At 45.1% G+C, this 25,363-nt stretch overlaps 3 protein-coding genes across 3 annotated transcripts; 1 reads left to right on the top strand and 2 right to left on the bottom strand.

Annotated features, from left to right (window-relative positions):
• Window positions 1-3,652: 3,652 nt before the first annotated feature.
• LOC141465841 (olfactory receptor 2G3-like) lies at window positions 3,653-4,594 on the top strand. The gene has a single exon (XM_074149502.1). The coding sequence runs from the start codon at window positions 3,653-3,655 to the stop codon at window positions 4,592-4,594; it is 942 nt and encodes a 313-aa protein (XP_074005603.1).
• A 7,133-nt stretch (window positions 4,595-11,727) lies between these two features.
• Window positions 11,728-12,663, bottom strand: LOC141465344 (olfactory receptor 5J3-like). The gene has a single exon (XM_074148702.1). The coding sequence runs from the start codon at window positions 12,661-12,663 to the stop codon at window positions 11,728-11,730; it is 936 nt and encodes a 311-aa protein (XP_074004803.1).
• Window positions 12,664-18,129: 5,466 nt separating this feature from the next.
• LOC141465342 (olfactory receptor 5F1-like) lies at window positions 18,130-19,125 on the bottom strand. Its single transcript, XM_074148701.1, has one exon. The coding sequence runs from the start codon at window positions 19,123-19,125 to the stop codon at window positions 18,130-18,132; it is 996 nt and encodes a 331-aa protein (XP_074004802.1).
• Between the last annotated feature and the right edge of the window lie 6,238 nt (window positions 19,126-25,363).

Raw genomic sequence — 25,363 nt, 5'->3', positions numbered from 1 at the left:
AGTAACCGAGTCCGAATTTTTGCCGCTCAAACAGCTGAAACACCATATTTGCTGAATCCAGTGCAGTTCCCTCTCCTTGAAGTGTCCGTCTTGGGTCCAGGCAGATGGGAAAGAGATAAATACCTGGTGTGAGGGGAAATTATCCAGGCTATCCATTCCACCACTGCCTTCCCAGCCCTTGGGAAGTCATTTCACCAACTGCAGTTATTTATCTTCCTCTTTCCAAACAATGAGATCAATCGCTCTCTGGAAATGCTGATTCCTCTGTGCTGAATATGGAGGAAACGTTGTTTCCCTTGTGCTCTGAAAATGGCTATTTTCCGCTGTTAACTATACAGAAAGTTAGTAGTTTAGACCTAAATAACTAATTTTTGGACATCTGAGGAGGATTTCGCCTTACGTGATGTATCTGATTCTGCATCTCCTGATGTCTTCAGGCTGAAATTGGAGTATTGATGTGTTTCACCCTCACAGAAGTAATTTGGCTCAAATTAGGAATAACTGGATAAAATTCCATGTTTAGACAATGCTCTAAAAATCCCACAAATCCATTAAAATATTTGGTCTCTTAAGATTTGAAGTGTAATGTACGGTTCACCAAGTCTTGAACAGGCATTTTTTAAAAACTTTTACCAAAACTACGATTGTTTACGACTTAAATACTTAAAATTATACTTGGGCTTGTTCTTACAAGGAGTAATTGCAATACTACCTCTGGGACCACTTCCCATTGGCATTTAAAATTGGTTATGGTGTCTCAAAGGGGAAATTTTGAAACGTGACTTCAATTCTTCCACTACTTTCCTATCACTTCGAATGAGCTAAATCTTTGTAAAGGACAAAGCCACTTGCCATTTATTTCTTACCTCCAAATACCTAACGTTTCTGGAGACTGGGCAAGGTGTGGCTGGGTATTCTGCTATCAGTATTCCTATTGCTGGATGAATTTCAACCTTGTTGCAGATTGGACATTCTCAGGTACAGAAGAAACATTCTTTAATTTTACAAACCTTGAACAAAGACATATCAGGATGATTTCAAGGTATTTTAGCCTATATGAGAATTTATATAAGGTCCAAGGCATGTTTGTCACTGCTGACAGATATGCCATGATAAGATAATGGCTTGTCTAAGACACCTCTTCAAAGCACTTAACCTTATTTTTTGTCTACTTTTTCTCTAAAATATAACCGACTCTCATCCTTCAAATTGCTTTGAAACCTCAAGATGTAAATTGGGAGCTTGTGCTATCTACTGATGTCAGTAATATAAGGAGATGATTTTCAGAAGTGGGTAAATGATCTAGAAGCACAGTTCTCAAGGCCATGGAACTTCTCATGAGCCACTTGGTCTCAGATACTCCAAAGTATTTAGAAAACTAAATCCTAGAGAGAATCCCACTCTAGTTATTTAAGCTATAGCTACAGTAAATTTCCCTTCTCGCTCCCAGTTTTCAGATCCTGAAGGATGTTTTTTGATGTGGTATGATATTCATCAAAAACGTTACAACTGGTTTATTGAAGGCAAAATTGAACTGTTCTTTGCCTACGCAGTGTAGTTATGTTAATTATAAATGCCTGAACAGAATCAGAAGTTGAGTGTAGCTGTTTATGTTGGCACAGGCTTTAAAATGATTGTACATGTACGTACTTAGATGAGAGAAAGATGTCTTTCAAGTTCTACATCTTAAGATGCTGAATTTCTTGTTATTCAGGTTTTTATAGATGACGTCATGACTGATAACGGCCACCTAGTCTAGAGAGTTCATGTCTTGAATAAGAATTGGATTCATCTCATTAAACGTCAGAGATCACCGAATTACAGAAGAGTAGGGGTTGGAAGAGACCTCTGGAGATCATCTAGTCCAACCCCTATCTTGTCTGATGGGATCAGACCCATCTCACCGAAATTTAGGTGTTTACGTGCGAGCTGATTGCCACATCTGCATTTGCAGAGGTGCCAGTCAAAAGCTAGTTGATAGAGTTGACACAAATCTTCTGCAGCTCTTTTATCATACGTGCTTGTCCCATACAGATGTCTCGGATACCACAGTGTACCTAAATTGGCAAGAGGTGGGGATGCTTCGGCACCTTAATCTTTCCTTTCAGGAGGGATGTACCATCCTTTGCTGACTAGGAGATGGGTGCTGAGCCCTCTGGGCTCCCTGGGCTGCAGTGGAGACAGAGTCCTCCAGTTGTATTGACTGGGGTGATGGCTCACTGATGTCCTGAGAGAGGTCTCACCTACCTGAGAGAAGGTACAAGCTAACGTAGAGAGAGACACTAATCTTGGGCTGAGGCAAAACTGCCTCCTTGAAATTAGTTTTTTAGGATATTTCTTAACTTCCCTTCTGGAACAGTTTCTGTTTTGGAGAGATGCTTCATTTTGCAGTACTTTTCCTTGACAGCATAATCGCTATTTCAGGCTGTGAGTGTCTGCTTGGTCTTAAAAACACAGGATAGGATTCAGTTTCAGGTTAAGGCATCAGATTTAAGCGCCTACATATAAGCATTTATCTGTAAGTTATACAGCTATATTTCTGTCACGAGTGAGGAATAAACCAGGTGTTAAGGCTCAGTCCAGAAGGCTGCTCAGGTTCTCAGGAACAGCTGAGAAGTTGAGATAGCTAAAGTTGTCACCTCCTAGCCGGTCATCTGAATCGCCCTTTAGAGTCCATTGACTGTATGAACCAGGCATCCAAACAATTTGTTCAGCCCTTGCCGTAGCAGACAGGTCACACGTAGAGATTGAGACACCCTCGTGTGACCTGTCCATTTGTCCAATTTTCATTCCAGGAGCCCTCCGACAACCCTGCATCAAATGGGACGGCCGCCTTCAGATGTCTCCGATACCCCGCAGCGTATCGAGTGACATTTATTAGTGCCTTCCACAGCGTTATTAACGTGGGCGTTCTGCTACTCTCCTTTTACCGCACGAAGACTGAGGATCCAGAAACTGTGACCATATACTACTCTGAAACTTTCTTTTCATAGTAAAGACTTAAAACATCTTGTGTAAAGACAGGACGTGAACAGCAGGATCTACAGCGATGAGAACGCTATAAGATTCTGGATATACATTAAGGAGGTTGGACATATTTGTTAGATGTGGTCTGTGTGCTGAATTTTGGCTTTATTGCAGGAAAAGGAGACAGGTCTATGGATATTTGTCCAAAAAGAGTAGCTCTGTTTCATAATGAGAGTGCCTGAAGGATTGTCTCACTCCGAAGTCTGTTTTGTGTTTCTACCCATGTTAAGAGAGGATATCCAGAACTGGGATTTTAACACATAATCTTTTGATCAGACATTGAATTTTGATTTTCTAAAGAGGATAGTAACTCTGTTAGGCATTAAAATGTGTATAAATTAGGCATTCTTCTGTTAAATCTGTGTAACTAGACCACAGGAACTAGAACACAGGAACGGGTTCAGCTAAATGTACCATTAGAAAACTTTCTCAACATTTTCTCTTTTCTCTTGCCACCATAATAGACAATAGACAGTGGATGGTATGTTGTGTCTGCTACCTTATTTTCCATAGCATATTCTCTCCCCTTCAGAGAGAAATATAAGCTCTTACACTTATCTTGCAACAGATATGAATTGACTTTGTTACTATCCCTTATCTTGACAGTTAAACCACTGGAGTAATAATGGCTGGGGGAAACCAAAGCATAGTGACAGAATTCATCTTTCAAGGCCTTTCCTCCCAGCCACGGACACAGACTGTTCTTTTCATAGTGTTCCTGGTTTTTTATCTGTTCACCTTGGCTGGGAACATCGCGATCGTTACAGTAATCAGAGCTGATTGCCAGTTGCACTTACCCATGTACTTTTTCCTTGCCAACCTGTCCCTTTTAGACATCTGCTATGTCTCCACCAACATCCCCCAGATGCTGGTGAACCTCTTGACCAAGAAGAGGACCATCTCCTTCTCTGGATGTGCTGCTCAGATGTATTTCTCTACGGCTTTTGGCATGACAGAGTGTCTCCTGCTTGGGGTCATGGCTTACGATCGGTACGTGGCAATATGTCACCCCTTGCTCTACACCACTGTCATGAACAGGAAGCTTTGCACCCACATGGTGGTGGCCTCCTGGACCAGCAGCCTGCTGAGCTCCATGGTCATCAACAGCCTCACCTTGCGGCTGCCCTTCTGCGGGCCTGACATCTTGAACCATTACTTCTGCGAAGTGCCAGCAGTGCTGGCCTTGGCCTGCGCCAACACTGCCCTCATGGCATTGGTCATCTTCATCTTCAGCATCCTCATAGTCTTCACCCCCTTTCTTCTGATCATCACCTCCTACGCCCACATCCTTTCCGCCGTCTTGAAGATTCAGTCTGCGCATCTGCAATCCAAGGCCTTCTCCACCTGTGGATCCCACCTGACGGTGGTCACCATATTCTATGGGACAGCCATCTGCACGTACATGAATCCTAAGTCAAGGCCTCCTCAGGACAGGGACAAAGTGGTTGCAGTGTTTTACACCGTTGTAGCCCCGATGCTGAACCCCCTCATCTACAGCCTTAGGAACAAGGACATGAAGAATGCCCTGAGAAGGGCAATGAAAAGACCCAAATCTATGTTTATTTAAAGGCTTTGCAGGGATTGGTAGCGTTGCATTTAGTTCTGTGAGTGGAAACAATAATCAAATGTGATTATTTCTCCACCTGCAATTGTCCGAGACTTATTTTGCAAGGACTGAGAGGAAATCATAAATGTGCTAAATTCAATAGCGCCTAAACAAAAAGACCTCGCTTGCAAATAACTTCCTAAATAACATTTGGGATTTGGCCTAAAACCCAGAGGCTAAAAAAAAGACATTGGGACTTCAGCCTTCCTCACTCCGGCAATTCATTTAAAACGGAAGTGGAAAATGCCAATAGTATCAGGACAAGGAAGAAAAAAAAAAAGTGAGGAGAAAGAAAAAATAGTTAAAGAACTGTGAGAAAAATTAAGTGCTTTATATAAAGCTTAAAATTAAATTTGCTTCTGAAGGGTTCTGTAATTAACTTTAGAGCACACAGATATTTTCTTGTTGCAAGCACGAGCTGCTACTGGGATTTCTCTTCAGACCTGAAGATTTCTCAACCTCTGTTATGTCGGTTTGCCAACAAAAGTTCCATCTTCTCCGTAAAGGGAACGGTTGTTTGCAACTAATATTTATCCCCTTGCGCTGTGAGCATTTTCTCAACTCGCTTTGCTTCCTCTATGAATAAATTCTTCCCCTTCCTAATTCCTGCTGCATTTCAGTCCAACTCCGGCCCCTCACGGGCCAAGATCCTTCAATTTTCTTTTCTCTTTGGGGCAGTAGATTGTTTTGTTTTCTGACTTGAGTAGGGCACAATCAGACATGAATATCGGAGAGGGGTTTTCTTTCCGTAACTCAAAGAGTAGATCCTTAGGTTTTAAGTAACCCAGGCAAGATGAGGAGTACTCCAGACCTCCTGAACTTACGGACAATTAAACTAACCTTTTTAGAGATGTGCTTTGTACTCACCTTCATAGAACAAGGGTGGGTTTGCTCCCCACCCGCTGGCTTTCTCAGCCAGGGATGGCTGTGCGTCCTCCGTCCTGTGGTGTGGGTTTATTTGCTACTCGATGACATTACAGCCAAAATCTGGTGGATGCTATTGGATCCACATTGTTGGATCCATCGTAATTCCAATTTCATATCAGAATCCCTCACTGACTATGGAGGGAGAACGCCTCTCCACGCACTGATTGACCTTCCTTACGTAGACATATTTTGATGACTAAAGTTAGATGGAATAATTCAATCCAAGCCTAAAGAAACCCACAGAAAGTCCTTCCCCAATGGACTTCCAAGTCTAAATAAACCAATGTATGACAAGAAAGCAAGAACAGATCCCTATGACGCCTAAGACACGTGCCGCCAAAGCAGACACAGCATCTTTAAAGCCAAAATCTTGTCTTTCCCCTTTAATTTTGTGGCCCAAACTGTTGTGCTCTAAGAAATATCCTCCATCCTTGTCTCTTTTTCCTTCTGCCTGTCAAATAACCAGACTGTCAACCATCCCCAGAAGCACCTGAGGAAGGTATCAGGAAAACTAAATCAGGACGACTTTCTGATCTCCAAAGATGAGAGTCATCTCGCATGTTTGGCAGATGCAGGCGTGGAACAGATGCCTCGTTGGGTCCTGAGCTGCAGGACAAAACCGCTCATTTGCGGCCAGTGTGAGACTGAGGGAAAGCTGCCCAAATTCTACAGCCGTAATACAAAAGGGGGTACCAAATCCAAACTGCTGCCAGGACAATACACCGTCTGACTGATTCGTGTGTGAATGGAAGACTAAGAAAGCAATTCGCACCTTAATATATCTTCTTTCTTTTCTTTTTCTTTTTCTTTTTTTTTTTTTTTTTTCAGAAAAGGGAGGTAATGAAATCGATATACTTGAAGAATATGTTTGAAAAAACATAAAATACAAATAAGCCATTACAGGTGTCAGCAATTTGGTGCTTGTTTCGTGTTTCTGCCTCTTTGTCTGTCCAGGAAAACTGGCTTTTAGACACCTGTTTTAAGATTATTCTAAACGATTAGTTTTTAGGCTACCAGAGTTAGGCAGGATGAATTTCAGCTTTCATAGCTGAAATTGTGTGGCTGTAACCTTACAGGCGTGTGAAGACTTTCTCCCCACCCAGCATGACTGGGGTTTAACAACACGCCTGGAAATAACAGTCGTCCCAGGTACACAAATTTGTAATTATGATTTCGTGGTGCACACTCTGCCTTTAATGTTTGCCAACACAAAACAACCAGCCGTTAATAGGCGAGATTAATAGGGGAGAAATAACCCCCTGCACCAGCACAGGTTGGGGCTGACCTGCTGGAGAGCAGCTCTGAGGAGAAAGACCTGGGAGTCCTGGTGGACAACAGGGTGCCCATGAGCCAGCAATGGGCCCTGGTGGCCAAGAAGGCCAATGGCATCCTGGGGGGCACCAGGAAGAGTGTGACCAGCAGGTGGAGGGAGGTCATCCTCCCCCTCTGCTCTGCCCTGGGGAGGCCCCATCTGGAGCACTGGGACCAGTTCTGGGCTCCCCAGTTCCAGAAGGACAGGGAACTGCTGGAGAGGGTACAGCAGAGGGCTACAAAGATGATGAGGGGCCTGGAGCATCTCTCTGCTGAGGAAAGGCTGAGGGACTTGTTTAGTCTGGAGAAGAGAAGACTGAGGGGGGATCTGATCAACGCCTATAAATACTTAAAGGGTGGGTGTCAGGAGGATGGGGCCAGTCTTTTTTCAGTGGTGCCCAGGGACAGGAGAAGAGGAAATGGGCGCAAACTTGATCATTAGAAGTTCCACCTAAACATGAGGAGGAACTTCTTTCCTGTGAGGGTGGCAGAGCCCTGGAAGAGGCTGCCCAGAGAGGTGGTGGAGTCTCCATCTCTGGAGACATTCCAAACCCTCCTGGACACGTTCCTGTGCAACCTGCTCTGGGTGGACCTGCTCTGGCAGGGGCTTGGACTGGATGATCTCCAGAGGCCCCTTCCAACCCCATGTGATTCTGTGATTCGTGCTGGTGTGGTTTTCTCTGCGAGCTGGCAGAAAGTGGAGTCCCTGCAGAAAGTAAAGGAAGATCACAGCAGCAACTACAAAGGTGTTTTGAGGGTGATCGGTGCATCCTGATCATGTGGAAAATGCAATTAGTGAACGAATGTCACTCATTAGCTGGTGTCCCACACATCAAAAGTGTGCTTACACCCATCCTGTGCAGGGAAGGACCAGACTAAGGGGTGGTTTCAGCCCTGGCTCTTCACGCTGCCATTAAGCACCAGCATCTGGAGGTGGCATTGGTGGGTCTGAGCCCAGAAACCCACCCCAGAGGGACAGATCTGGGCTCTGCTGCGGCTCACAGCAGGGCACATGGCCCCAGCTGTGGCTCTTGCCTTCCGAGCAAGGGCAGAGAAAGGAGAAAGCTTATTTAGTGCTGGATCTTCAACTACTCCCTTACTCTTACACCATGTAAGATACAAAACACATGAGGACAAACTCCTTGCTTGGGTTTTTGGGCAGATCGCTGTCACCTGGGGGAAGGTCACGTGCCAGATGTCTACCCCTACTGCTATCTGCCACCTTTCAGGGTGGCCAGGGGAAAGAGGGTCTGACATCTGGCACAGGTCCTTGCTGGGGTAGGACGTATTGCCACTTTGGTGAATGGCTCATCCTTCACAGCCCCAGCAGGGACAGATATTCCTGCAGCTCAGCACCATCCCAGAACAAGACCCTCCAGCCACCTACCAGGAGCATTAGTTCACCTTGAGTTACATCAGCTAAGCAAGCCCAGAATGGAGTTTGGACACGGTGGGCTATGTCTTGGAGAGGCCTGCACCTCCTGCAGAGTCTCTTGGGATAAGGTAAGTGAGCTCTTGGATAGATTAAGCCTTTCACAGGTAAATACAAAGATAAATTTAGTGCAGATTAAGCCAGAAAAGGAGAAGTGTAGCCAGAGCCAGGCACCAGCCTTTTCCTAGACGGACCCAGGCTCCTACCACACCTAAAGGACTCTTTAAAAAAATACTCTTGAGTGAAAGATAGGGAAGATAAGGCAAAGACAAAGTATCTGATTAGTGAGGGCAAAGAAATGCATATCAACTGTACACGTAGAGGGAACAGGCAATTTCTTGACCTCTTAACAAGACTAAATAGGAGGCCTTGTCTAGCAGAAGGTGGAGGCAATAGTCATGCCATGACCCACTGGAAGCCTCTCAGCAGGCCTGAACTCCAACATCAGCTAAGTCATGAAATCTATTTCCATCACAAATTACACTTCTCCCCTTCCCAAAACAAGGAATCCCCTGGGGGCCAGCCACCCAGGAGTCATCAGTTTAACAAGCTCTTCTGGGTGTGGTGAAGAAACCTCTAATGATCTTGAAAGCTTCTTAGAAAGCTCATAGTAAACCTACCTCATTCTTCCTAACAAGCCCCCGGGGGACAACTTCACAGACACTGAGGAGAAGGAAACTTTCCTCTTTGTTAAAGGCAATGAGCACTTCTCAAGCAGTTTAGTTTGTCACAACTACTCCACACAGCCTGAAGTTGGTTGGCGAGTTTATGGGTTGGCGTACACCTTGCCAGTCCTCCACTCGGTTGGTACAGGAGTTACCACTGGAGTTTGAAGGATAACAGATCTGTGCGTTGCACCACCAAGCTGCTGAGAGAGCAGCTGCCCCTGGCCAACAGCTTCTGTTTGGCAGAAGCCACTCAGCACCTTGCAACAAGTGCTTGGGACATCACATGGGGGTCCATCAACAGCCAGAGCTATGGCAGATGAGGAACCAGAGTCAGGGTTCATCCAGGGGGTCCAGTTAGAAGCAAAAGGAGATGTGGCTGAAGATGAGCTACAATGTAGGTACAGTTGTCCATTTGGGAATAAAACTATCTACAGCACAGGTCCAAGGTACATCCAGGAGACAGATGCAGCCAGACACATCTGTGCAGGGAAGGCCTGAAGGTCCCCTAAAATGGAGGGTACTAGTCCAGGGGAAGGGGTGAGTGTGCATGTGACCAGGCAAGAAAACACCAGGTGGAGCTGATCAGGGCCACTATGACCTGTTGTTGCTGTCATAGAATCATACAATGGTTCGGGTTGGAAGGGATCTTCAAGATCATCTAGTCCCTCATGTCCCATGTGCAGGGACACCTCCCACCAGACCAGGTTGCTCAAAGCTCCATCCAGCCTGGCCTTGAACACCTCCAGGGATGGGGCATCATGATCCTGACCCACATGAACTACCCCAGTTGACAGATGCTATCTGTCCTGGTGGTTCTCAGTTGCCTTCTGCTGCCTGAAGGGCCGAAGTCTGTGAGGTGGTCTCCTCTGTAGCCAGCTCTGTCAGTAAAACCATGGCTTGATCTGCACCCACCCCCCCAAGGCTCGTCCCAACATTTACCCTCCATCTCCTTCCCCTGCAGAAGGCCAACTTCTCTGCAGGCTTGGGGGAGTTCACAAGGCAGGGTCTGCACCCTGAGGTGCTCTCGGGGTAGTCACACATGAGGAGAGGCTGAGAAATGGGATGGCTGGTGAAATCCGGCTTATCTACATATAAAGCCATGCACAGGGGGTAATAAAAAGCATTAACTTCTGCTCAGAGCCCCAGGTTTTGTACTCGGTTGCTATTTCATATTCTGCGCTGAAGTAAGCATACGGAAAAAGTGCCTCCTGGTCTTATTATAATCTAGAGAAGAAAACTTACTGTAAGGATGGGCTCAAAAAATGAATTTGAACAGCTCATTTAACATGTTCTTTATATATACAGAAATGCGTATTCAGTTCAAGGGTGTAAGTTGCACAGTTACTATCCTGGAGGCCAGTGGTGGTCCACAAATAAGTCCGTGCAATATTTTATGATTCAGCCTACAAATATTCAGATACAGAACATGATTTTGTTCAGAATTAATAAAATTTTATACTTTATCACGGCTTTTAAAGTATTCTTCATTCAGTACTGCCCATTAAAGTTCACGCTCGCTCAGCGTATGCACCAAGCATCCTGGAAATGTGGTTTGCAGTCAGACAAAATGGAAAACAAAACAAACAAAAATGGAAAACAGAAACAAATAGTTCTGGTTAACCAAAAAAGGGTGATGGTTCTAAGTTGCCGCAAATATTTTGATGGGAATTCCAGCTACTACAACCTTAGCAAGGTTCCAGATGATGATACAGAACTGGGAGGAGTGGCTGGTACACCAGATGGTTGTGCTGCCCCTCAGAGATACCTGGAAAGGCTAGAGAAATGGGTCAAGAGGAACCTCATGGAGCTCAACCAAGGGAAACACCAAGGAGGAATAACCCCAGGCACCAGTAAAGGCTGGAGTGTGACCAGCTGTGAAGGAACTTGGCAGAGAAGGACCTGGGTGTCCAGTGGGACACCAGGCTGACCATTAGCCAACGCTTGTGGCAAAGAAGGTCAAAAACCTCCTGGGCTGCATTAGGAAAAGCATTGCCAGGAGAGTCAACGAGACCACACCTGGGTGCCGTGTCCAGCTCTCAGCTTCTTAGTGCAAGACAAGGACATGCTGGAGTGGGACCAGGGAAGGGCGTTAAGGGACTAGAACATCTTATACGAGGAGCCAGCTCAGATAGTTCAGCCTAGAGAAGAGAATGCTCAGGGGGGGATCTTCTCAGTGAGTGTAAATACCTGTTGTGGGGGGAATAAGAGAACAGAACCAGACTCTTCTCAGTGGTGCCCAGTGAGAAGACAAATTGAAATACAGGAAACTCCATTTAAACACAAGGAAAACCTTTATTCTTGTAATCACCAAGCACCGAAAACCCAGGGAGGTTGTGGGCTCTCCGTCCTTAAAAATATTGAGAGTAGACACGTGCCTTGGCGGCCTCTCTGTTTGACTTGGCTTTGAGCAGGTGCTTGGGCAAGGCCATCTCCAGAGGTCCCATCAAACCCCCGCCATCCTGTGATTCTGTGTGAAGATCTAGATCACCACCTCTTTACCCATAGACTTACTTTTGCCTTGTTTCGCCCAGTGGCATCATGATTATCACACGGGAGGTAGAGTTACTGGGCAAGAACTTTGTTCTAGAGACAGGTCTGATGTCAGTGGACACAGTCTGAGACCAGAGTAATTTTTCAACCCTAACATATGAGGTGCCAAATGGTTTTGGAGGCAACAGTCCCAGAGACCTGCATGAAACATTCTCCTTAGAGAAAAAAAAAAAAAAAGAGGAAAATAATATAAAATGAGATTTCTTTCAGCAGTACATTTTCCTCCTGATGAAACTGCTCAGAGCCTCCTTCACCTCCTTGTTTCTCAGGCTGTAGATCATGGGGTTCAGCATGGGGACTACAATGGTGTAAAAGATGGACGCGATTTTCTTGCTTTCCAGCGAGTTTGATGAACTGGGTTGCATGTAATTGAAGGTAGCAGACATGTAGAAAATGAAGACGGCTGCCAAGTGGGAGGCGCAGGTGGAGCAGGCTTTGCGCCGGCCTGCAGCAGAGCCCATCCTGGCCACGGCCACCACGATGCGGGCGTAGGAGGCGACGATGAGCAGGTTGGTGGTCGTCAAGTTGAAACCCACAAACACAAACATTAAACCCTCATTGAGACGTGTGTCGGTGGAGGCTGCAACGAACAGCGGTGGCGCATCGCAGTAGAAGTTGTTGATGATCAGAGGACCACAGAAGGACAGATGGAGCAGGGCACTTGTGTGCACAATGGCATTCAGCAACCCTGCAATGTAGGACACGGCAACCAGGCTCATGCAGACACCGTGAGACATGACAACCTGATAGAGCAGGGGCTTGGAGATGGCCACATAGCGGTCGTAGGCCATGACAGTCAGCAGGTAAGCCTCAGCTGTGGCAAAAACAGCGTAGAAATAAAACTGCGTGAGGCAGCCAGCAAAAGAAATGGCTTTGTTCTTTGTTGGAAGGTCCAGCAGCATTTTGGGGGTGATGGTGGAGGAGTAGCAAGCGTCTAAGAAGGACAAGTTGGCGAGGAAAAAGTACATGGGGGTGTGAAGCTGGGGGCTGACCCTGATCAGAGCGATCAGACCGAGGTTCCCCACTGACGTCAGCACGTAGGTGCCCAGGAAGAGGGTGAAGAGGACAGGCTTCAGTTGTGGGTGCTCTGTGAGTCCCAAGAAGGTGACCCGGGTCACCTTGGTGCAGTTCTCATCAGCCATTCTTACATCACTGCAGAGAGACGTGGAGGCAAGAGGGTGAAAAAAATCCTGATGCAATTTCCACTTCATAAATACCAACGTAAAAAGTTGACGCCGTCATTGAACTTAAATGGAAAAGAAAAAAGTGTAAGAACTGCTGATTTTTTCCTTGCAATGACAGTGCCGTCTCTGGAAGAAACATCAGCAGTTCTTAGGAGTTGGATTTTTTCTTACCAGAAAGCAGTTTGTCACAACCTCTCCTTTGACTTATGATTCCCTTCCAGTATCAAGTCCCATACCTGCACAAGGATTTTTGGGGAACACATGGAGTGTTTCATAAATACCCTGTTCACGGTTGAAATCATGTAACTTTGTTCACACTGATGATTTTTCCTGTATTTCAAACATCTAGTTCATCTCAAATACCGTAAGGCTACAGTTAATACAAGGTCCCATCACAAAGATAAAGCTTAACTTGGAATTTATCATCCTGTGGGATAGTGTCTGTGCTTTTTAGTCTAAGAACTGGTATCTTTTTATCCATCCAGAGGCGAGGTGTAGTCTTTCCTTCTGTCGTTGATTCCTTAGTCGTTAGAAGTAAGATCCAACTTACTTTAGACGACCACGCTATACGCAGCTATAAATGAGCTGTCTGGCCTCCCAGACAACATACAAAATTGGCTTTTCTGACCTATTATGAACCATTTTGCTTGAGATAAGACGACTCAGCTTCTGAGGGTACCTCTGAGGATGACCTGTTCAGATGTTGACACTTGCACTGTAGATGGTGAAAGGGAGAAGACGCCAACCCCAGCTGTCTCCCTGCCAGACCTCCCAGTCATGCATGCAACATAACTCCTGAAAGTTGGCACTTTCACTTTTAACATTTTGACCAAAGATTGCCAAAGTGGGTAAATCTGAAGGCAAATTTTCCCTTCACTATTTCCTTTCCAGCTCAGGATTTTGGTCTCTTCTGCATAGCTGATGTGAAACTGTTCAAGCAGGTATGTAAAATACATATCATTCATTTAAAAATCCAGAACCAGTTGCAGATATATAATAATATAGATTATTATTATATATTATATTATAGATTATATATAATAATGTATTTTATTAAACGTATCTAATCAGAGACTTCTGGGATCAATCAAGTGAGAATAATCTCAGCACTTTTGCAGACCTATTACTTCTCTATAAAGAAGTTTGCATCATTCAACCTTCCTCAAATAGCCTCAAAAGTACCTACAATTTTATACCTTCCAAACCCCCTTTCAGTAGACTAAGACGTACCTTTAGCTCTCATTTTCAGAAAGCATTTTCCAATAGTGTGCCAACATGCTCCTCCAACTCGGTGCATGATACAACCCTCCTCTTTCACTCCCACTAATGTCTTTATCGAGAAGCTCTCAATATCATTATCAGAAAATATCCTTGCTGGGACTGGAGTCAGGCACTTCCACAGGGCAATTCTGTCCATCTGGAAAAGCTCTCAGATGTTTAAGGTCAATTATCACTTGTTTGCTTCTTGCATTTAGTGAGAGGGTAGACAGGCAGCGTGGAGTTACGCTTAGGAAGTTTGGGTGTCTAAATTTAAGTTAAGATTCCCAAGAAGAAAAAGATCTGCACGTATGGCAAAGGAATTAATGACCTAAGATACAGATCTAAGGGCCAGGCTAAGCAAGGACAACTTAACTGGGGGGAATGGACCAGAGGATGGAGGAGCCAGGCCAAGGAGAGAAAGCTACACTCTTTGGCAATTTTATGTTGGTGTCAAATATTGCCTGCACCATCTCCTGCTGCCTACAGGTACCTACAAAGCCCCGTTTCTCCATTCATCCTCTGATCTAAGCTGGGCGTGATGAGCCCAGGGATGGTTGTGCCGTTGGGTGGGCAAGGGCAGCACGCGAGGCTTGGGGTATCCAACATCACCAGTCACTAAACTCTATCTTACGGGTTGCCATTGTCATCTTTATTCTGTTATTCATTCACGTCTCTTCTCCTGCAGCTCCTGGGGTTGATGCAGTGAAATACACTCGAGGATTGTGTCTGCAGACTGCCTTTTCTCTGTACATATTCTCTTTTCTGAGATCCCCATTATTTTGAGAATGATGGTCAGTGCCAGATATTGACACCTGAATAGGTATTTCCAACAATTATGATTCAAAACTTCCCGCAGTTCCTCTTCCTGTTCATAGACACTCGAGTCCTCCACAGTCTTCAGCCAGACTTGAAACTTCAGACTCTCGTGCCATTTGTTGGATACCAGTGATTCAGACAGACTTTCAAAACTGAATAGTAACGGTGAGCAATTTTGCCACCCTTCATTTTGAAGATGGGCCGTGGACAAGGCAAAACAACAAACTCGGGAAAAGCCAATTTTCACCCTGTGATTTAAACACAGCAGTAAACGAAGAATCCTTATTTGTTGTCTTTATTATCTACTGTGATACTCAAATTCCTTGTCAACTCACGTGTAAAAGAGTTATTCGACGTGCATTGTCATTTTCCTCCTCGTCTTTGCTGCATTCTTTATCACTAGTCTCTTAATAAGACCCTTAATTTTCCTACCTTGCATCAGAGCTTCTGCAGTTTTTCATAGTTCTCCTCCATCCCAGTGAAACTACGGGCAGGTGGGACCATCAGGCAGGTGTTGATGGAAGATTTTGTCCATGCACACACCAATCACTTAGTTGTTAACAGAGACTCATGAGGACAATCAACATCTACCCACACAGCATGACTCTGTACCAGCAGCAATTCACCCACCCACTCTCATCTCAAAGGGCTCCTGTGTTATTTGCAGACCCATACTCAGCAATTATTATGCCAAAGTCAAAAAACGGGCTCTGTTGGTCTTTATGAAACCAGAATGATGTCCTGTGGTCATGGGATAAATCATCATAGCCTCTCTAGGACAGCTGGGGCGAGATCTCCCCAAGGGCATCCTGCAGGGATTTCTCTCTGAAGTTCACATTTGGGGAATTGGTGAAAACATCAGACATACGTGCAGAGGATAAGAAAATCTGCTGACATACTTAACTTCGCAAGAAAAAAAATAAGCACAAGAAAAATGTGTTTTTGCAGAAGGATTTGAATTGGAAGAACTTTTCCTTTGTTTCTGGAGAATAAATTAATGACTCTCTATTAACGGGTCAGTTTAGGGAAATCAGTGTTTATCATTGCAGCGGCCAGTTAGGTTAAATGTACTTCTGTTTATACTGCATTTTTTTGATAACATGGTATTTATTAAAGAAAGAGCAAATCAAAATACAGTAATCAATTTGCTATTATATTCTCACTTTTCTGGTTCTGTGATTGTTAGAGGGAAATACATCATGTGTGGTCCAACAGCCCAGGAGAGGCGAGGCTGCTGCATGTCCCCAGGTCCCACCAGCAGTGAGGCTGAAGATCTATGCCCAGCAGACATGAGCACACAGAGCACACACACACACACAAAATGTGTACTTGCATGTATATATGCATATGGCTCTGCGGAGTCCATGCACGCTCCTTTGTCCCTATGCCATGGGCCATCTGCTGAGCAGAGGTGTCCCCTGGAAGCAAGCAGCACCTGAACTCTTCCCTCACTGCCAACGGCAGCGTGGAGGAGCCAAGCAAAAGTCTTTTCCAGCTATGAAAGTCTCTGTTCATAACATGACTAATCACTCTCACATCTACACTGCTGAAGTCATCTTCTCTGAGCCGGTCTGTCATAGAATGGTTTGGGTTGGAAGGGACCTCCAAGATCATACAGTTCCATCCCCTGCCCTGGGCAGGGACACCTCCCACCAGACCAGGTTGCTCCAAGCCCCCTCCAGCCTGGCCTTGAACCCCTCCAGGGATGGGGCAGCCACAGCTTCTCTGGGCAACCTGGGCCAGGCTCTCACCACCCTCACAGCAAAGAATTTCTTCCTCAGATCTAATCTAAATCTGCCCTCTTTCAGTTTAAAGCCATTCCCCCTCATCCTACCACTACACTTCCTCACAAGGAGTCCCTGGTCTTTTCACTCAATTGGTAGAAATGAAACGCGACTCTAAGTAGTCTGTCCTTTTTATGGAGCAGGAACTATGGATAAGATACCTTGGGTCACCCTGTGTGCCATTAGAACCTGTTCTTAGGGAACTGAATCCCAGCCTTACTGTAGGTCAGGGCATTGAACTCCTGTGGGAAGCTCTGCAGCATTAAAGCTACATGGGGGGGGGGGGGGGGACCTTCCCCACTCCTTAATGCTCGAGTTTGAAATTTAGGGGGTCTTAGATGGACTTACATGCATTTTCTGAAGTTAGTGAAATATACTTAAAAAAACCACCACACCCACAGACAAAAGAAAATCCCAGAAAAACCAGAATGTATTATCCCAAGGAAAAGCTTTTTGGTCATTACAGTTGACTTTTGAACCCATTGTCAACATGAGCGACAGCTGAGAACAGATGAAGCTGCAATTATTTCCACTGGTTTAATATCCACCACCTTGTGGTCAGCCACACCTTCATTTTTATCTGGAACGAAGCACTCTGCCTAGTTGTGGACTCACACAGACCTACAGCACCCTCTGAGAACCTTCCTTCTGTCTGCCAACACAGAGAAGAGCCAGAGTGTGTCTGTGCCACGGGTCACATAGCCCTTGGCTGGAACAGAGGAAGTTCCATCTGAACCTGAGGAAAATCTTCTTTATTGTGAGGGAGGCAGAAGCCTGGAACAGGTTGCCCAGAGAAGGTGTGGAGTCTCCTTCTCTGGAGACATTCAAAGCTCACTTGGATGCGTTCCTGTCCAGCCTGCTGTAGGTGACCCTGCTTTGGCAGGGGGTTGGACTAGATGATCTCCAGAGGTCCCTCCTAACCCCTACAATCCAGCAACTGCAAAGCCTCCCTTCCCCCGCACAGCAAAGAGGAGTCTGAGAAAACTCTCTAGTGGATAGACATCAGCATAGTTGACATCTCTAGGTTACGGGAGTTGATTTGCACCCTGGCAGACTGATTTTTGAGACACATGGTGCAAACCATGGCCAGATTGTGCCTGGTGGCACTGCAGGTGTTGCAGCTGGATTCTCAGCACACTGGTTGAAAACACACCCAGCGTGACCCTCAAGGATGGCAAAGGAGACTTCCTTCCAGTCAGTCTCCCACAAAGGAGGTGCTTACATGTTCTGCAGGAGCAATGTGGTCAATAAGAAGCACTAAGCTGCTTTACGATAGAAGAATGTGTATCTAAATATGCATACGGTACCGATTCCCAGCATTCACGCTCTGAGATACGCGTCCAACCCCATGGCCAAGGCTGAGGCTCTCATCTAAGCTTCCTCCATGCTCCATGGAGAAAAACATTTCCAGCTGAAGTCATTTCCTCCTGTGATAACCTAAAACTGTGCCATTCTGGAGGTGCACACCCCTCCCTCTAATCTGTAGGGGGAGCCCAGAGAAGGCGTTTTGATTCAAGCCTGTAGATGACTAAAGTTAGAGAAGACCAGTCACACACTGTGGCGCCTATCCAACTGCTGGGGCTCTAGAAGATGCCAGAGACTGAGAGAGATGTTCTTGTCTCCTTAAAGCAGCTCTGACCTGGCTGATGAGTCTTCTCAGGGCACATTTAACTTCTTTGTTCCTCAGACTGTAGATTATGGGGTTCAGCAGGGGAGTGAGGGTTCCATAGAGCATGGAAACAATCCTATCCTGGTTAGGTGAGTAGGTGGAGGAAGGCCGTACGTATGTGCAAATGGTGGTCCCGTAGAAGAGGCACACTACTGTCAAGTGAGACCCACAAGTGGAGAAAGCTTTGTGCCTGCTCTCGGAAGAGCTCATGGACAGGATGGCCACCAGGATATAGAGATATGAGACCACAGTGACCACAAAGGCACCGCTTCCAAGGACCCCAGCAATGAGGAGGATCACCAGTTCCCTACTGTAAGTAGGCGAGCAGGAGAGGGCCAGCACAGGGGGAATATCACAGTAATATTGGTCAACTCCATTGGAGCCACAAAAAGAGAGTGTAAAAACCAAAGATGTGTGCAAGAGAGAATTAAAAAACCCTACTACCCAGGTGCCAATGGCGAGGTGAGCACAGAGTTTCAGACTCACGATATTCATGTACTGCAGCGGATGACATATTGCAACATAACGGTCATACGCCATCACGGCCAAGAGGAAGATCTCCGTGCCTACAACATCAATGAGGAAGAACAGCTGGAACATGCAGCCGGTGAACGAGATCACCTTGTTCTCCAGCAACAAGACCTCCAGCATCTTCGGCACAGTGATAGTGGGACACAAGACATCCAGCAAGGATAAGTTGCCAAGGAAGAAGTACATGGGGTTGTGCAGATGCGTGTCTGTGCTCATGGCAACCAGGATTGTGATGTTGCCTGCCATGGTGGCCAAATAAATGATCAAGAACAGCACAAAGAGAAGAAAACGGACTTCTGGAGCATCAGAAAGGCCCACGAGAACAAATTCAGACACTGTTGATAGGTTGAGCCTCTGCATCTTATCTTTCATGGCAGAAATGATTGCAGAGGAGTATGTACCTGGAAGAAAGAAGAAATTGTAACTTACTCAAAATTGCATCTCCCTTCTAAAGGGTGTGATTTGTTTTGGTCTGCTTTTCAGCTCAAAAACATTTGCAAGCCTGCATTGCCACACTCAGTCTAAATTTTACTCGCATATACTTAACATAAAAAGCAAAAATATAGGTATTAAGCTTGGCAGTGATTAATCAAAGAAGCTGAATTCTTGCAAGCCATCTTCTCAGACTGAAGAGCTTGAAGTTGAAGACAAAGATGCCTCCCCTGTGGTAGTCAGCTTGGCTAGAGACAGCCCTGAGCAACCCAAGTGGGCTTTGAAGGTATCTGCACTCTGAGCAATGGTGGGGTGAAGTACAGATCTCTAGAAATCCTTCCAGCATAAATCATTTAGAGGTACTAATATCACCAAAGGGGTCTAGATTACTAGCTGGAGCTACTCCCTTAAAAAAAAAATAAGGTCTTTAATGCCATCACAGAAGAAATAAATCCCTGGCCATCAACAGGCAAGTAGTATACCCCAGATGCATTCTGGTTTTTTCCAGTGTTATCCAGTAGGATAAAAGAAATAGATATAATCTAGTGTCCAATCAAAGACATCCCTCCTTTCTATAAATTTTACCCTACAGTTTTCCATAACACTATTAGCACTTTTAGGATCTAGCTGGTTTTCCCTCCCCTTTTCACAATTCAAAGTAGTCTAGGAAGACTTGGCATTGAAGGATCCTTCCATCTACCCTCATTGCTTCATTAAGCAGAACTCAGTACTTACAGAAATTATTTACATAGTGGCCCTATAAGAGAGGGATAAAGCAAAGTTTGGCACAAACACGTCCTTCCTTGCAGATTAGAGCATGATTATGAGATGGTGTGAATATTGTAACACATTCTCCTTTTTAAGAGATCTATATCACATGTATGTTCTATAACACAAATTAAATAGGGTACTATGGTTTCCCATCTGAGACAGGCTCATCTGTTGTCTCAAGTTCTCACAGAAGCTTTGTCCCACCTTGAAAGGGACCAACATCAGAGCTTAAACTGCCATAAGAAATATTTTAGTCAGCAGAAATAAAAGGCACATGGTGCTTTGTATCCCAGAATCACTTGTTCTTAAAATGAGGAACTTCTTCAGGTGAAATACAACAGAAACTTCACACAGAAATACTCACTGGTACAAAGAATTAACTACTGGAAATAGATAGCGGTCTGTATCTCCAGGAAACGGGACTATCCTTTTTCTTCTTTCTACATCTGATTAGAGTATCTACCTAGGACAGAAAAATTACTTCACTGTAGACTCAGGAACATCAGTCTATTAAGGAAGCGGTAGGTCCACGTTTAGCAGCACAGGAATTCTCACACAGACATCCACAAGCACCGGCAAACTGCCAGGGTGGCTGCAAGGGTAAGCACCTCTGGTCTTTAATGAGGATTTATAAACATGTGAGGCTGTATCTGGGGAGGAGAGTCTCTGAAGCTTTCTGGGATGTTGCCTTTATTGCACGTATGAGGCTTTTTCAGGATATTGTCAAAGGCTCAGTGGGAGCTAGAAACGTCAAACTGTTTCTTCACCCTGAATCCTTTGATTGCTGTAACTTTCATATTGTAGAACCTTTTCAAAGGGCTGTAGCTTGATACTTGAGAATGCTCCCAGGAAAAAGAAATAGATGGCATCCTTCTCCCTAGGTCCTGCCAGCCCTCCTCAGGTGCCTTTCCAGATTACTGGAGTTTCACATCTCATAGGAGTCCAGCACTCTGATTTCTTTAAGTTAAACTACAGCCTTCAAATTGCTTGATCACAGGTTGTTTTCAAACCGATTTGTCTTGCTCTGGAGCCTGAAGTCTCTCACTTACACATACTTGGGCAACAGCTACTCCGCAGATGAGCATACCTTAGACGAGGGCAGTGTAAATGCCTCCCACAGTGATTTTATGGGCAACCACTAATTCTCATACAGGAGCAGCCTTTTAAATTAAGTGTGCCCCGTACAGAAATGACAGGAGATAAACCACTCGTGAAATCCACGCACTCCTTGAAGCGGATGTGTACCCTGCCATAAGAAGAAGGAACAGAAGTTACCAGCACTGCTTTGAAGAGCTATCAAAAATTCCCTCTCTGGATCCAGAAAGTATCCATGCATCATACATTCATTTTATGGGAGCATCACTTCCCACCAGATGCACAGGGATAGCAACACATCTGTTCTAGTTTCACCTGCCCATAATTTCCACATTATTAACATGAATGGTGCTGTTTTCAGTCCTTCTTAAAGCCTCTTTACTGTTTGCAGGGTGCGACTCTTACAAAATAAAGACTTCTAAGTATGTATCAGAAGATAAACTGGAGTTCTCCAAGTGTTAAAAAGCCTGGGCCTCTCCCTCCATGGTTGTGTAGAACCTGTGGCTGGAATAAATCCACATGGTCCAGATCTTTGTGTGCTGCAGTTGCCCCAGGACCATCAGGCATCATACTTCCTGTGAAGTTGTGCAACAAAGAACGGATCTAATAATTTTATAATTAGCTCAGATGCCAGAAAGAGATACAATAAAGAGGACAATCTCATCCACAGCTGTGAGAAGAACCAGGACTGTGCCTTCCATCTGCCTAAACTGGCTTCACGCCACTTCCACTGTCAGTGAACCATCTTTTTATTGAAGAGCCACAAGAGGGCAATACCTCATGAAAAACATCTGTGGTACAAGGCTTCAAAGTACATTGCTGTGAAGATGGTGAAGGGACTGGAGCACCTCTCTGATGAGGAAAGGCTGAGAGACCTGAGTCTGTTCAGCCTGGAGAAGACTGTTCAATAGTTATCACTATCTAAAGGGTGGGCATCAAGACGATGGAGCCAGACTCTTCTCAGTGGAGCCCAGCAACAGGGCAAGGGGCAAAGGGCACAAACTGGAACACAGGAAATTCCATCTCAACATGAGGAAAAACTTTTTTACTTTGAGGGTGCCACAGCACTGGAAGAGGCTGCCCAGAGAGGGTTTGAACGTCTCCAGAGAAGGAGACTCCACAATCCTGCCAAACCATTGTCAAGAGATGATGTGCCACTACTGGCCTCCTACTATTTGCTTTTGGTATTTTTTAATCTGAGACTTTACATCTAAATCCCAGTGCTGATAATCCAACCTTTGTAGAACATAAGGACCTGATCGAGATATGCTTTTAGCCTAATCTAACCAGGCTCAATTTAATGAGGTTATTTGTGACATCATTAGCCCAACACTACGAAAGCTGAACCCCCAGGATTATAATGCCTGTGAACGATACACACCAATAGTTTGCCACATGCAAACACAGTCTTTAAGCTCTCGTGAAAGTCATCAACAGTTGATGCTTCCTCAAAAGCTTCCTCAGCTGTGCCTGTCATGCTGTTATTTTATATTTATAAATAAATAATTCTTATAAAAACTATATATAAAACTTATATAAAACTCTTACATAAAACTATAACTCTATATAAAGCTAAATTACTCTCTCGGGTAGTGCAGCAATAGGACAGGGGGTAATGGTTTTACATTGGAAGAGGGGAGATTTAGATTAGATACTAGAAAGAAATTCTTTCCTGTGAGGGTGGTGAGACCCTGGCCCAGGTTGCCCAGAGAAGCTGTGGCTGCCCCATCCCTGGAGGGGTTCAAGGCCAGGCTGGATGGAGCTTTGAGCAACCTGGTCTGGTGGGAGGTGTCCCTGCCCAAGGCAGGAGGTTGGAACTGGATGATCTTAGAGTTCCCTTCCAACTCTAACCATTCTATGATTTTAAATAAATCTGTTGTATTTACCATATGCTTGCCAAGGCCTAGTGATTCTTACATAAATAAATGCTTCCTATGAATAACCTTATTAACCTCTTCATGCGCTAGATACCGAAATATTCAGTCCACTTGCAGTAATTGCAGCAGCTCTGAAATAATGCTCAAGAAAAAAATTAGGCCTTAAGCCCAAATGCCTGCAAATGTGACATGTTGCTTGTAGAAAGGGTATTCTGCCTCAGGGTAAAAAAAAAAAAAATGATAAAAAAAAATAATCAAAGTTTCTCAGCTAGTATTCCTCATCTTGTAATACCTCAAAGCAGCCTGGAGACACTTGGATGGTGTAAAACCCCCCGATGTTCCTGTCCCAGACTCCTAAGTTGCTGGTGTATGTAGTACAGTGGAAACTCGTTATGTATCTTATTCACCCAAACAGCTCAGTCATCCAAAGTCACTTACTACAACTCAACTTGCTCATTTTGCTGTGGCCTCCACAGGAAATCCGTAGCTTTAAAGTTACAGTTTTCACATTATATTTTACAGTAAAATAGTAATTTCCCCCAAAAAAACGACGACACAAAACAAAACAAACCCAAGACAACAAAAGACAACAAGTTCTATTTGCAGAACACAGACACGCACCAGCTGATGATATGCTGGATTAGAGGGATCCCAGCTCTACCAGTCCCTGTCATCTTAAAACAAAAGTATTGGCCACATCTCTGAACTCGGAGACACAGCACAGGGGCAGTTGTTGGAGACGGGCTTTGTTGCCCACCCCTTTTTTTGCCAGGACCATCCCCAGCATAAACACAACCAAAGTGATTTGATTTGGCCAATCAATTACTGAGCTTTGTCACATCTTGAGCTCTCCAGCTAAGAAAGCTTATCCTGAGCCCAGACTGATTTCAGACTTGGCTGCTGAAAATGCTCCTTTTTCCTCTGATGACCATTTAGAGACCTAGATAGATTGGATCATTGGGCCAAAATCAATGGCATGAGTTTCAACAAGGGCAAGTGCCAGGTTCTGCACTTGGGCCACAACAACCCCGAGCAGCGCTACAGGCTTGGGGAAGTGTGGCTGGAAAGCTGCCTGGAAGAAAGAGACCTGGGGGTTCTAACTGACAAGCGGCTGAACATGAGCCGGCAGTGTGCCCAGGTGGCCAAGAAAGCCAACAGCATCCTGGCTTGTATTAGAAATAGCGTGACCAGCAGAAGTAGGGAGGTGATTGTGCCCCTGTACTCAGCACTGGTGAGGCCACACCTGGAGTATCGTGTCCAGTTTTGGGCACCTCAATCCAAGAGAGATATGGAGGTGCTGGAGCGAGTGCAGAGGAGGGCAACGAAGCTGGGGAAGGGCCTGGAAAACAAATCCTATGAAGAGCGGTTGAAGGAGCTGGGACTGTTTAGTGTGGGGAAGAGGAGGCTGAGGGGAGACCTCATCACTCTCTACAACTACTTGAAAGGACACTGTAGAGAGGTTGGTGCTGGTCTCTTCTCACAGGTAATTAATGACAGAACGAGAGGGAATGGCTTCAAGCTCCAGCAGGGTAGGTTTAGACTGAACATTAGGAAAGAATTTTTCACAGAAAGAGTGGTCGGGCATTGGAACAGGCTGCCCAGGGAGGGGGTTGAGTCACCATCCCTGGATGTGTTTAAGAGACGTTTAGATGTGGTGTTGGGAGATATGGTATAGGGGAGAACTTTGTAGTGTAGGGTAGATGGACTCGATGATCCCAAGGGTCTCTTCCAACCTGGATGATTCTATGATTCTATGATTTGTGTTTCAGCCACGGGGATAAGCTCATTTGAGGTAATTCTGCTGTCTTTATGTTTAAAAAGGGAAAACACCCACACTGCAACTCACTGTCCAGATGAGCTCCGTACTCATTGTCAGATTCCCCGACATCCTCTCTTCTAAATGTAAATTTGGGATTTTATTCAGAACTTTGTCAACCCTCTTTGCCAGGTTCTGGCAAGAAGGAGCAGCCAGAAGAGGTCTGCAGAGCAGGAGCCCTGGGAGAGTTCCGATTTAGCCTTATCTTTGCCAAGAACCACTTCTGAGTTTAGTTTTTGCTGTGAAGAGCAGACTCATCAGCCTGCTGATGTGGGTCACCCCACAAAAGAGAGAGATTTGAAACCAGCCCAATCCAAGCAGTTTTAAAGCTGTGCCCCCAACAGCACAATGCAGAGAGCTCTGCTTGACCCATAATAAATAAAATTGATTAGACCAGGATCTCTTCAGTTTTTGTGGGTTTTCACAGAAGCGTTGTGGAGATCTCGCCAGTTTTCAAAGGACATTTTTTTCCCCCTTTGAAGCAGTCTTTCATGGTCCCCTAGGTTAGGGCAATAATCAAACCTGAGGGTAAGCACCAAGAGCTGTTAATTTCCAGGAGAGAAAGAACTTCAGATTTTAATGATGCACAGTGGAGCCAATTTACACA

This window comes from Numenius arquata, chromosome 6, assembly GCF_964106895.1.
Source record: "Numenius arquata chromosome 6, bNumArq3.hap1.1, whole genome shotgun sequence".
NCBI classification, from domain to species: domain Eukaryota; kingdom Metazoa; phylum Chordata; class Aves; order Charadriiformes; family Scolopacidae; genus Numenius; species Numenius arquata.
Note: the sequence above shows the minus strand (reverse complement) of the source record. Positions and strands in the feature narration are given on the sequence as shown.

Coding starts and splice junctions, on each gene's coding strand:
- LOC141465841 (XM_074149502.1), top strand. CDS start 3,653: ATGGCTGGGGGAAACCAAAGCATAGTGACAGAATTCATCTTTCAAGGC.
- LOC141465344 (XM_074148702.1), bottom strand. CDS start 12,663: ATGGCTGATGAGAACTGCACCAAGGTGACCCGGGTCACCTTCTTGGGA.
- LOC141465342 (XM_074148701.1), bottom strand. CDS start 19,125: ATGCAGAGGCTCAACCTATCAACAGTGTCTGAATTTGTTCTCGTGGGC.